The 13,438-nt window shown below is 33.8% G+C and overlaps 3 protein-coding genes across 3 annotated transcripts; 2 read left to right on the forward strand and 1 right to left on the reverse strand.

Annotated features, from left to right (window-relative positions):
* Positions 1-92: 92 nt before the first annotated feature.
* On the forward strand, positions 93-6,156 carry LOC115456016 (XK-related protein 6). The gene is made up of 5 exons (XM_030184862.2): positions 93-497; positions 1,857-1,976; positions 2,649-2,836; positions 3,289-3,441; positions 4,106-6,156. The coding sequence occupies exons 1-5, from the start codon at positions 241-243 to the stop codon at positions 4,567-4,569; spliced, it is 1,182 nt and encodes a 393-aa protein (XP_030040722.1). The 5' UTR covers positions 93-240; the 3' UTR covers positions 4,570-6,156.
* An 88-nt stretch (positions 6,157-6,244) lies between these two features.
* On the reverse strand, positions 6,245-8,134 carry LOC115456015 (actin-related protein 8). Its single transcript, XM_030184861.2, has one exon. It carries the CDS (start codon positions 7,957-7,959, stop codon positions 6,268-6,270), a length of 1,692 nt encoding a protein of 563 aa, XP_030040721.1. The 5' UTR covers positions 7,960-8,134; the 3' UTR covers positions 6,245-6,267.
* Positions 8,135-8,411: 277 nt separating this feature from the next.
* On the forward strand, positions 8,412-11,570 carry LOC115456017 (syntaxin-16). Its single transcript, XM_030184863.2, has 4 exons — positions 8,412-8,619; positions 9,917-10,050; positions 10,438-10,610; positions 10,875-11,570. The coding sequence occupies exons 1-4, from the start codon at positions 8,539-8,541 to the stop codon at positions 11,507-11,509; spliced, it is 1,023 nt and encodes a 340-aa protein (XP_030040723.1). The 5' UTR covers positions 8,412-8,538; the 3' UTR covers positions 11,510-11,570.
* Positions 11,571-13,438: the final 1,868 nt, after the last annotated feature.

Here is a 13,438-nt window from a genome sequence, read left to right on the forward strand (position 1 = left end):
GATTACACTAACCTTTGCCTAATATAAAGAAGTTCACTAAGTAAATAATATAATCTGTGGTTAAACCAAAAAAAAAAAATCTGTGGGTTTTCATGACATTTGATTTGACATTCGACCTTTCAACTTGACGTTCCAACTTTTCGAAACAAACTTTGTTTTTTGCAAACCGCGCTTTGTTGTTTTATTGCGTGAACTAAGTTTTTGTGTTCTATTATGTAATAATAACCCCACCAAACAACGATGCCAAAAACAGTGCGTGATCTACTCCCAAACGGCCATTCTTACGATGAAACAGACGAAATGCCGAAGAAAATTAAGATAACTGAGTTGGACTTAGTCATGTCTACTCTGACCATTGTAGGACATTTCATAGACCTAGGCCTTGATATTAATGTTGCTGTTAGGTATTATTTGGCGAAGATGATGACGGAGTTTGCATGGACTCTTGCATTCATACTTCTTCCAGCTTTTGTAAATACTGCTGTGTCTATAAGAATGTAAGTACCCTTTTTTATATCCTAAATAAATAATAACTGGGCAAGATATATGTTCTAGAGTGAGTGCAGTGCCATGAAGACTGGAGTTTTTGTAATTTAAAATTCTGATTATAATTTTAGGTTTGAATTATTTTGAGTTCTAGAACTATTATATTGTAAACCACAGGAGTGTAGCTACCGCCATATCAGCCGTATTAGTATTACGGGGCCCCTGAGCATTGGGGCCCCTTTTGGCCCATACTTACATTAAACTAAGCGGGCGCCCAAAAGATTGCACTGCCCTGAAGAGCACCCAACAAATATAGATATACACCCCTCTATGCCAAGCTATGCTAAATGTGGTAAATAAGCTTGTTTGATCATTGAGACATATAAAAAATTTTGGATTATAATATATTTAAGAATCTTGGTTTTTCCAAATCAAACAAGAAATGTAGAAATAATTTATGGCGCTATTATTATATAAAAAACTATAAACCTGTTTATGTCACAGTTGTTCCTGTTTGTCTGTTATACTATTTTAAATACATGCCATGAAATGAGTTATCATGTAGTATATATAGTAGAAATGTTTAAATATTAATATAAAACATATTCCACATTATAAATGTTTCATATACAAGCTGTAGATTTGAATATTTTTTATTTTTTTTTTGTTTTCTTAACTAAACACATAAGAAATGAACATACCCCATCTGTTATGCTGAATGCAGCATAGTACAGCATTTAAAGTTTTTGGTGGGCAGGAAATTTCAAACATTTTAAATTTTATTTTTTTCAATCATCACCTTTCTACATCTAATCATTGCGACAATTATAGTAAGCTAAAACATGATACACCTGCTGTATGTTCCTAAGAAATTGGCTATCTTGCAGACTACTTGATACTGCAGCATCAGCTGAAGACTGCTATTTCTTGGAAATACCACCAACATAACAGTATATCAATTTTCAAAACAATTGAAATTGTGAAAGCGGATGAGCTGATGATCTTCATTAATCGTAACTAAACCATCTCATTCAAATTAATATGCTAATTTAAATAGACAACTTCACATAACCTTGATATGACTCCAAACTGATAGTGTGTTGTTGCAGATAATGATTGGTCTGTGTGTACATTTGCTACTCATACATTTAATGTCTATCACTGAAGCTACACACTTTTGCAGACATTGTTATTAAGTGCTTTCTCAATGCTTAGTCCTTTTATAATTGTATGTACATATTTCAAAAGCCTTATTTGGCTCAATTATATATAAAAATACAAGATTTCATGATACAAGTACATGCAAAAAGATTCTCCTGCAATGTTTTTTGTGGATTTTTCCATGATTTATCCTTGTGCCTCAATTCCAGGTATTCCTTGGACAAGCAGCAAGATTCCCTCTCCAATGAGTTTACGAAAAGAAAATGGCTTAGGATATTTATTCTGGTTCTGCAAATGGCGCCTATTTTGCGTTCTATTGACGCACTTATGTAAGTTTTAATTTTATATACTGATAATACAGGTTTGTAAAACTACATAATGTGGCCTATGTGGCCTTATAGCTTACTTTTGACAATAATAAATTAATATGTTATATTGTGATAAACAAAATATTCAATAATAGCCATTTTGTACAACAAATGTATAACTGTATATGCATTTTTACATAATATTTAAGTTTACTAAATTCCACCATGTTATCCTTGGACAGAAAAAAGATTTGGTGTAAGTCTTGATATAACAAATGAAATACAGTTGTAATAAGTAAAGATGCTCTAAGCACACCTTTTCTACCTATTATTTCCACTGTTTATTGAATGTTATATTTATAAGTTCCAATGAATATAGTATCAGCTATCATTCGTTTCCTGGTCTATTTCATCACATAAGAAAACACCAGTGGCGTTCTTACCGCCCAGGACCGACTCAATGTTTACTGTCCTAAAGCAACAACCAAAAAAAACGCATTTCAGAAAACCAAAATAATAGTTACGTGCGCTCCTTAGTCACTGATACAACCAACAAAAGTCATAATTTCTTAAGAGTTTTATTTAACATATTAGTGAAGAAAAAGTGTCGGGTAGGGTGAACCGGCCTCCCACCTTCCCAACTAGGCTACGCCATTCGATAATACTACAAATTACAACTAAATAATTCATCAGCTACGCCTTCAAATCTCGCCAAGCAGAGCGCAACAAGGACCCAGCCACCCAACACACATACTACCGGCTGATGCTGAAAGAGGATTCTGATGCTGCTCTGCTGAGAATCTTCGAGTGCTTCTTGGAAGCGGCGCCGCAGCAAGTTCTACAAACCAGCCTGCTGCTCCGGGGAAATGACGAGTTAGTAGGTAAGTGTTCTAATTTGATTCCAAAGATTCTATTACAAAGGGAAATAAGACCAAGTGTCTAAAATTATTTTGAGTGATAGTAAATGTTGATACTGGATCAACTACTTGCTAAGGGGCGCAGGCTGGAGCCGCAGACATGCAGAGAGTTAGATCATAAGATCGATGAATCGGAGACGCTTGCGCCAGCGCGTCGCTACATTGTAGTGGCATGTTTTTAGTTTTTGACACCCAGGGCCGTAAAGGCCCTATTTGAATAATCACAAAAAATTATACCGCCTTAAAAAAACACTAAAAACCTATAAATAAAGTAATCTATATACTGGTTACCAATGTTGGAGTCCATATCACCCCCTCCCCCCTTCCCTACGCTATGCTACGCTACTTTCTATGTGTGCTCGAATTTATGCGTGTATCCTTAATATAGCACTCAAACAACTGTCTATTTTCTTCAGTCCACCAGATGTTATCAATCTGTTCGTCGATCGGTGGCATGGGCTGGTGTCTGGCCGCGTACCAACGAGCGATCCGGTTCGCGCAGCAGGACAAGGCGAACATGACATGGTGCGGCTCCGTATTGCAGACTATCTGGCATTTTTTAGTCTCGTGTAAGTAATGAATTATTTATTAAACATTTAATTGCTAAGACTAGCATTGTTTGTATAGTCCAAAAAAAATTAATATATTTAATAATTTAATAACAATATTATAAAAGAATGGACAATTGATGACAAAAAATAAAGCCCGTAGTTTCTTTCTGCCTTTCTTCTTCGGGTAGTCATCGCTTAGGTAGTTAGTGAAAGGCTGGTAGGTTAGCTAGGTTAGGGCTTTTATTGTCCTCACCGGTGAGGATCGCGACGCGTTTCTCCCTTATTGCTTATTTAAAAATACATATATACATCATTTTATTTCTTCTTCCCTGCCAGCCCGAGCTGGCTTCTTTGTTTACTAAGTATATTTTTCATTTATTTTATATTCAATATCAATATAAATTGTCTTTGTTTAAGCTAATTTAATTAAGTAATAATTAAATATTCTCATGTACCTTGACTTATCATAAGTGCAACTATGTTCGCCTATGTGATGAATAAAGCATTTTATTTTATTTATTTAGTGAAAGATACTATGAAGTGCGTGGCTGTTGAGGCTTGACGAAACGGCTCTAATAATCGTGACATTGTTTGAAAATGCCCAAAAATGGCAACACATTAGTACTAATATTATAAAAATTTATAAACAAATTAATTGATTCCAATTTTCTTTCTTTCACAGTAAGTAGAATAATGGCGATATCAGCCATGGCGTACCTCTATCCGCATTGGATAATCCTCGCCTGTTGCCTTCACATCTTCATCACGGCAACATTACTACAAATCTTTGACCGTTCTCCATTCTGCTCTCACAACAGAGTGGGAGATATTGCCTTCTCTTTCGCACTCGGTGGTGTTTATCTTTTCACCTACATTCTTCCTATTGAAGGCAGGACTAGATACAGATATTCTATATATTATAGTATATGTTTCGTACAAAACATAGCATGCAGTATAGCATGGTATCTATTTGCAGACGAACCAACCAAACTGTCTGTATACTTTATACCGGTTTTAGTGCTATGTCTGGTGCCCTATGCACTAGGTTTAGGGTTTATGTTAGTTTACTACGGGTTCTTCCATCCCAAAGTTAAGATTAACGATTTTGTGTTCACAGTTAATAATCCGTTGACTGCTGTTAGCTAGTACAGGGTTGTAAGTGAGTTTAAATCTTACGGATCAGTATTTATAGTTTTATTATGTTTGATCGATTTCATAAATGGAGAAGGCTAACGTTTTAAGTTGACATCTTGTGTACAACTGCTGGTAATGTTAGTAGAAATTTTTGTACCAGTGATAACTGATAATGGAATGCCTCGAATAAACAAATATAATGTTTTTAAGAAAATGTTAATACACTGTAAATGAATGGTGCAATTATTTAAGAAATCTCTCAAATTAGTCCATTAGAATCTCAGTAAGAAATTAAATGTACAGTCACCTTTTATTTTTTTATATACTATTTTTATGCCTAAAACATTTATAATAAATGATTTTTTATAATTAAGAATCTCAAATTACTGCTCAAGTAGAATTTTAATCGGACCATTACTAATAGATATTAGAGGTCAGTGATTCAGTTATGTATTTTTTCTGTTACATTTAAATGTGAATGAGTTAATCATTAATAACAGTGTTGCCTTTGTTTGATTTTTGATTATTCTATATGTAACAGTAAATAATATGAAGAAGAAATCCTTCTGAAAAACAACATTAAAATTGTTTAAGAGATGAGGCAGTAATTCATGATTCAAATATTGCAATGCAATGGGGTTATTGCTTCATCTCTGTCTGTCGCACGCAATATAATTCCCGATGACGTCACTTGCGCGTATTGAGCCACTTTTGTAATCTCTTCACACTTACCCCTTCCACCGAATTTAAAAAGCTTAAAACTTATTATGTTTTTTACCGGATTATAATAATTCTATTATAAAACAAAAACGAATCAAATATCCTATTGGGTGTGATTCTTTTAACATACTGAATATAAATTACTATTATAAGTTGAGATTTCCTCTATACATACATATCTCCTAGATTAATCATAGCTTTTTTTAAGAATCTCAATTTGTGCTATAATCTGACAGAATTAAGCTCATTTTAGCCAAATCCAACTTATTAAACATAATATTCTCATTACAGCGATTAAATAGTTTTCTTATGGTAGTATAAACTGGACTTAGTTTTGTAACTTCAAATTATTCATGATTGGGGTGTTACCAGAAATGTTAGCATTTATTTGTATCAGTAATGGACTAGGCAAGAGCATCTATTTAAATGTTACAAAAACTTATATTCAACTATAATGGACCATAATATACTTTTCCTTAGTTCGTCACTCATATATTTTAATTATTTACCTACAGCCAAAAGCATTGCCAATAAATGTTATTATTTCGTTATTTGGTGGATATTAAGCCTGTTAACTATTTAAGACTGCATTTTTACATAATTCCTAAAGATGTTGAGATTTTATAGTAATTTAATATAATTTATGAATGTACTTAGAATCTTAAACTGGGCCTTATTTTTGTCATGCTCATTTTAGTTTAAAAGAAAAATATAAATAAAATTTAATTAATAAAAGAAAAAACATACAATATAGTATTAAAGCATAATAATTTTTTGATGTATTTTTGAGTCAATACTCAAGAATGTTTACAAAATTCTCAGTTTTTGTCAATAATGTTTTATAGCAAATTCAATATACTAATAAATATTTCTTTATTTTGTATTCTTTTTTTTTAAATAAACCTCTAACATTTCAATAATAAATTCAACCCTTACAAATAAATTGTTTTTTAAATCAAAGAAAACAAATATAATTTTTGTATTATATTTTCACCATATAAATGGAGCTCTTTCTCGCAATATTCTTAATCCAAATTTGTTCCATTCGCTTTGACTAATCCATAGCTCTATTGCGGACTCTAAACAAGACATGACTGCTGCTCCTTTCCAAACTGTACTTGCTGGGTCAATATCCTTAGGAGAAGTCACTATCTCCAGCTGCTCTGTCTTGTAAGTATATGGGATTTGCAATGCTAACCTATTTTGTAGCCATAAAGATATTCCATGGACCTTAACACCCCCTCCAACTATTAATATACTACTGTACATTTTACGTTTCAACTCTTCACTGGGACACCGGTCTATACTCTGCAGTATCGCTGCATCTATAGCCAGCACTTGACCAGGAGTAAGTGACAGCACGTCCCCTGGACCACCTTCAAGTGTATCAACTACAATATCTTCATCATTGTTTGTTTGAGGCTGTGATTCATTGACAGCTTCAAATTGCTGGCTTTCATTAGCCGCTGGATCAGCTGACTCTTTCTTCCTTCCTGTTTCTCTCAGGAATTCTGCATCAAACGGATCTTCTGGATCACTCGGTTGCCGATTCTGAATTTTTGTAGATTTCAAACCAGTTATCTTCAGTAAATCTGTATAGAACATTGATAAAGGTGATATAATACATTCATCACCCACTTGCAGTGTATATTTATTGACTGTATCACCAGGATGATCAACAAGAAAATTCTTTTCTTGAGGCCCACACACGTCTAAGTTTATATGACAAAAATTCTCATACAAATTACGCATCAATACTACATCTCTGGGTACATTTTCATTCCAATTTTTATATGGAAATGCACTTTTGTGGAACATCCAGGAGAGTGTTTGACAAACATCTCCTGCTCCGTAATCCATTCGTAACCTGGTTGTTTTATGTGAGATTCCATCTTCAACACATGATATAGCTGTTTTCTGATCTCCAATGTCCACTACACAAGCAGACCCAATACCTGCTCCAAATGTAGCGCCAACACTTTCCTGCACCAGGAAACAGTGGCCGAAACCCAAATCTTTTAATAAAAGAGACATTAAATACTTCAAATGACCCCGTGAGTACAAATCAGGTATAAGCAATACACATCGGTATTTTATAAGCTCTATCAGAGGTATACCTAGCTTATACTCTATTATTGAACTCCATATTGTATACAAATCATTTAATACAGAAGAAATTGAACCCCCTACTTCTGTATGTATATTGAAATCTCCTCTACGGTATGGGAAATGTATGTTGTAAGGCAGTTCAGGATCAATGTCGAGAACGAGGTCCCCAACAACAATGTCGCACTGTACTTGAGGCCAGGGTTCGCCGTCTGAAACGCCTTCGGGGAGAGAACGGCGGTTAAATGCAGCAATTTGTTGCGGAGGGGTTGCATACCTCCTTGCTCCGTTAGACTGGACGCAAGACTGCAGTGTGTGGGAGATCTGCAGCCTACATTCTTCCAGTTCCTCGATCAATTCCTTTGTTTTTGGCACACTTGGTGGGATGAATGGATCGCGGTAGATTTTGCCGCCATGACGACGTTTTCTGGCGATGCAGTGTAGTTGCTTCACTGGTATGAGATCAGACGCTCTCCCGATACGTACGTAGAGTGATCCGGGGTGAATAACTATAATCCGGTTTGGTGGAAACTGTTGAAATAGATCTGAACCGGCATCGTGCGATGGCATACTCATCTGGCTGGAGTTGTGAAATACTGCTTCCTGTAAGTATCTTACTAAGGAGTATCTCACCCTTTATGTATACACACTTAAGAACTGTTTAATAATTATCATTATTTACATTCCAATTTGCTATAACCTTAGCGTTGTTTTGAGTTTGACAAACTTGACAGATTGTCTTTTTCTAATTGCTCCTTTGGTCTTTGACATAAAGATTGTATAAAAGATAAAACGTGCAACGAAACGTAAAAGTTTCATTTCACGCTAAAAGTTTAGTGTAGTACAATAAAATATAAAATACTGTGAAATAAATAAAGTATCCAAACAAAAGGTGTATATGGTAATATTTATTTATACATCATCTTATTCTAATAATGATTGAATCAACATATCCTCGGCTTTTAAACATTTAAATTGAAGCTTGTAATCTCAAGATGGCATTTAGCTCAAAAACCTTTGCCTATCAAACAAAATTTAGACAAAACAGAAATTTACAAATGTCATCTGATGTGTCTTGTCATTTGCCAATGGAATCGAAGAAAATAAATATTTTTTTCGGGTTTTTATTGATTTTCGTATAGAAATTGTTCAATAATGGTGTCGAGGAGTTTGACGGAGGTGTTTGTGTTGATGAGGAATAATGCCATACACAGCAGACAGATATTCTCCGAACAGGTGCAATAATATTCCTTTTTATTGTTATTGATTTATGTATTTATTTTAAAAGTGTAGAAACATCTATAGAAATACAGAGATTGGTCCAACAAATGTTTATTTATAGAAAAAGATCACATCTTTTATAAAATTACTACTACACTTTACAATACGAATATAATTTTATTTATATGTATTATTAAATGTTATAAATGTAGGCACAGCAGAAACCTTACCATATTAATCTAGGAAATTTTATTAAATTTTCTTACTGTATGTATATTAATAAAATTATGAATATACCAAGATTCATAAACTTTTACATTTATCATATTAGAATTTTATGGTAAAGCCATATGAATTATTGATGACTTCTAAGTAAACTATTGTATCGTAAAAATCTTCATTTATTATTTTTTTTAATGGATTTTATAGTAAACATTACCTAAATAATGAAACACTAAAAAGTGAAAATTACATTTTTTTACATACAATACAATTCTTTACTTAGGATCCATCAATATCCAGTTTGATGGTGCAACATTTTTTTACTACTATAATGATTCTTTTGATACTAGGAAATAAATGCAATATAAACTTAAAAAAATATATTAATGGGCGTTCTCTAAGCAAATATTGGCAAATGTTATGGGCTAATATTTGTTTCATGGCCTCATGGCCAGTTATTAAATTAATTTACTGACTAAATCTGATATTTAAAGAATGATTTTAAAGCATAATTTGCATAAGATATTTTTATTTTATTTAAATATAAATATGTTGATGTGTTATATTAATGATTTATGTAGATTTTTCTTAAATTATTAGGATGAACATGTGTTTAGGGCTTGCCCCACCCTTAAAACTGCCATAGAACAGTGTGATACAATAACTAATGTATTGACAAGTTGCAACTGTTTTAAGACAGTCGTTGATGCACTCAATAATTTTTTTTCTTGCAAATTGAGTAGAGAATTTGAGAAATATAGCACAAGTTTCACTGGGTTGCACCTAAACCTAGACATGTATATAAGTTTGTTTATTATATATATTTTTATGTTATGGTTGTAGGATATATTTTATAAGCGCCTGGACAGGGACCACCATACAAAGTATTAAAGCCACCAATGTGGGCTACATTAGTGTGTCACATTCTGAGATCTGTGTATATGTATTTGGTGTATTGTGTCAACTGCTGAGGGGCAATCATCTCTCGTCAGTTGACATTCTACTGGCCTATCCCCACTCCACTTATCATCAGTTGGATCATGTTGACAGTATTGCCTAAAAAAAAATATTGTAATTTTTGTTTTTGCAGAACAATGAGTCAGAGCGCGTGCGTCTCATGCGGCGCAGCTCGCACGAGATGGAGGCGGGCGTGGAGATGCGCGACTCGCACGCGCCGCCGCCCTGGGCCGACACGCTCGAGGAGGCGCACTACGTCATCACCAGGTCAATTTATACAAGTAGTTGGTTGATACACCCTATGATCTTGAAATATTGCTACATATGACTTAAAGACTTGGGAGTAGGAACCCCTAAAAGTCCAGAGATTATCTCGTCCTCACACCTGCCATTGCATTCCTTTAAAAGTATAATTAGATAACTTTTGTCAAGTAGAAAGTGAGCTGATCACCTTCAGTCATCTGAACAGATTTGCATAAATTATAGCTATGTTTATTATATCAGCTTTCCAACAAAATACCATTGGGAGATACAATGTCACAGATACATATTATTCTAATACCCTTCATTTCGCGTCGAAGGCTAAAAATACAAACTCATGAATTGAGAATATGTTTCTTTTAAAGTCAGTGAACAATATAAATGCTTAAACAGGTTAAAAACAAAACTGTCAGAGCTACAGACGCGCCACGAGAAGCAGATCAACCGACCCGCGCTGGACGACTCCACCGAGCAGCATCACATACAGCGGCTCACGCAGGAGATCGGCAGGCACTTCACCCATGCTCACACGCACGTCACGGCGATCAAGGCGCAGATACGACACGGTAAGGTTCCTAGTATTTGGGGGTACAGACATCATACAAAAAATTCAAACTATAACGTAGGTAACATAGGTAAGGAATATTTATGTTGTGGGTAGTCTATAAAATTGGCTATTTTATAAAGATTTCTAGTTATTACTGCTTGATGAAATAAAGCGGCTAGAAGATGGTTAAAAAAAATTATGATTAATTTGTATACCTTTAATTTATAATAATAAATCCACATGTCGATTTGGTGTCTCTAAAAGACTAAAAAAATATTTGCAGGAAATAAAACGGAACAGAAGCTAGCCGCTAACGTGGTGCTAGCATTGGTGTCGATCCTACAGGAACTTAGCATAACATTCCGCACCGCTCAGTCTATATACCTCAAATCCCTAACATCCAGAGAAGAGAGGTCTAATGCGTACTTCGAACTACCCAACTTCGAAGAACTGAGTCTTGATGACAACACAGATTTACTACCGGGCCTCAGTAACAACCAAACTGATTTACTTTTCTCCCTCCCAAGCACATCGGGCATGCAAAAAAACTTTATAGACGAGGAACAATCAGACAACTTCCAAAGACAAGTGATGAGTCAAAAACAAATGCTGTTAATGCAAGAAGAGAACACTAAAATGGTGACAGAACGAGAAGAAGAGGTTAATAAAATTGTACGATCGATAGTAGACTTGAACGATGTTTTCAAAGACTTAGCGCATATGGTGCATGAACAAGGTACCGTTTTAGATCGCATAGACTATAACATAGAGCAGACACAGGTGCAAGTCCACGAAGGGTATAAGCAGCTCCAAAAAGCTGAAAGGTACCAAAGGAAAAACAGGAAGATGCACTGTATACTATGCCTTGCTGTCGTTGTAGTAGTGATGACTATTTTGTTGATTATAGTTAAAAGTTAGTTTTAAGATATAGATTGGCGTAGATTAGACCAATCAATAGATAATAAGTGTGAAAGCAAAACTACCTGTTTTTCACTTATATTCGTACTTGGTGTCTAAAAGTGTAATATAATTTAGCGAAGTCAGCGTGAAACAAAAGACGTGGTTTCAAATATTTATTTCGAGTTTGGGTTTTGAGGCCGTATTCCTTTGTAACATCTGAGACTACATGAGATATTTATATACAAGTATCTTATTGTAGTGCCAGGATTTGGCTACAGTATAAGACAGCCTTTAGCTTGCATGATACCGAAAAATAAAATATAAAAGACACTATAATATCAAATACAAATATCATAAAATCCCAGATCAGAGTTACAATTCAAATTATCTTTTTAATATGCATTCAGTCAGTATCACGTGAAAGTTAATAAATTACATTAATTGCTTTTGGTATAAAAATTGTATCTATTTATTTATTTATCTTTTTTTATTTGAAATTGTTCCTAATAGATATTATAATTCTGAAACTTGTCATTTGACGCTAAACACTGGGCTGCAATATTACTAAAATCCAAGTTATGTTACTGTGGGTCCAAAATACAGACCCCAAATTAGATAGATAAGGAGAGCCTTATATTACATTTTGTTAGGTGAAATCATTCCTTTATAATAGTTTATTGTAGCTATGTGTCGCAGCCATTTTGTTTTCAAATCATCATTAATATTTTCACACATAATTATAAAAAAATATAACTCATTTAGATTTATACTAAAAATTTAACAACTACTTAATACGAAATTGCCGTTGGACAATGTTTATAAACATTTTTATGGAATGCAACATTACAAATAATAAAACTCAATTTTATAATTTTATCTGCACTTTTTGTTGTCATCTAGGCATTTTGGTTATTGCCTTACATGAGCAAAATGACTGCGGCAAAATATTAAAGTTAAAATGTTTGTCGCACATCAAGGCCCGCATAGCACAGCGTTTGTTACAATATCTTCCATAACTACTATGAATCATCGTTTATTTATCATTTCTAAAACCTTTAATATTAATTTTTCTTTGCCACTTTTAGTACTGTAACTATACCAGACGAGGGAAAATAATAGTTCTATTACGACTAAATACACACAACTATATCTGCCTCAAATTCTAACAAAAATTGAACGAGAATTTGTAAAGCTATGCGTTGCTATGCGGCTTATCGTATGTGCGCTGAGCATTAGAACATATGCACACATTCTAGTCTATTCGTGTTAACTTAAGATTTGTGTTACAAGATATATTTATAAAGCTCTTAATGGCGTGTGTGAGTGTGCGGTTACGGGCATTGTTAGGAATCTAGAAAAAATTGTAGTTTGTTATTATAAAATATTCATTTTGTATTTGGTTAATATTGGTGACGCTGTATGACTGCTATGCTGGAGCCTCTGGATTGAATCCCAGATTAGGCAGTGAAATTGGTTTTTCTACTCAGTATCAGCATGGAGCCTAGAATTGGGCCCGTCCCCTTTTACATGGGACCTAATATAGCTGGCAAAATGTGGACGTGTTACACCTCTCCTTAGACCTGAAAAACGGAAATGCGTCATGCTATACTGCTGCCAGCCATTAAATGACGGTTAGTACAATTTCTATAGATTCCTAGTAACGCCTACAAATGTGTATGTGTGCCAATCTTCCAAATGTGTGAATTTTACATATAAATAATATATCATATGTTACAAGATATAGTCATAAGAAACAAAAATGATTATACTTAATGTACAATAAAATAATTGTTAATGAAAAAAGTTGATTAAATAAATAATCTTTTGCATCTTACAGTATTGTGTAGATTTTTATATGTATTAAAAATATATCGAAAATTTAATTACCATGAGAATTAAACAAAAAAAAATATATAAGTATATAAATCATTTTTAATTATAAGATCT

The sequence above is a fragment of the Manduca sexta genome, chromosome 4, assembly GCF_014839805.1.
Source record: "Manduca sexta isolate Smith_Timp_Sample1 chromosome 4, JHU_Msex_v1.0, whole genome shotgun sequence".
NCBI lineage: Eukaryota > Metazoa > Arthropoda > Insecta > Lepidoptera > Sphingidae > Manduca > Manduca sexta.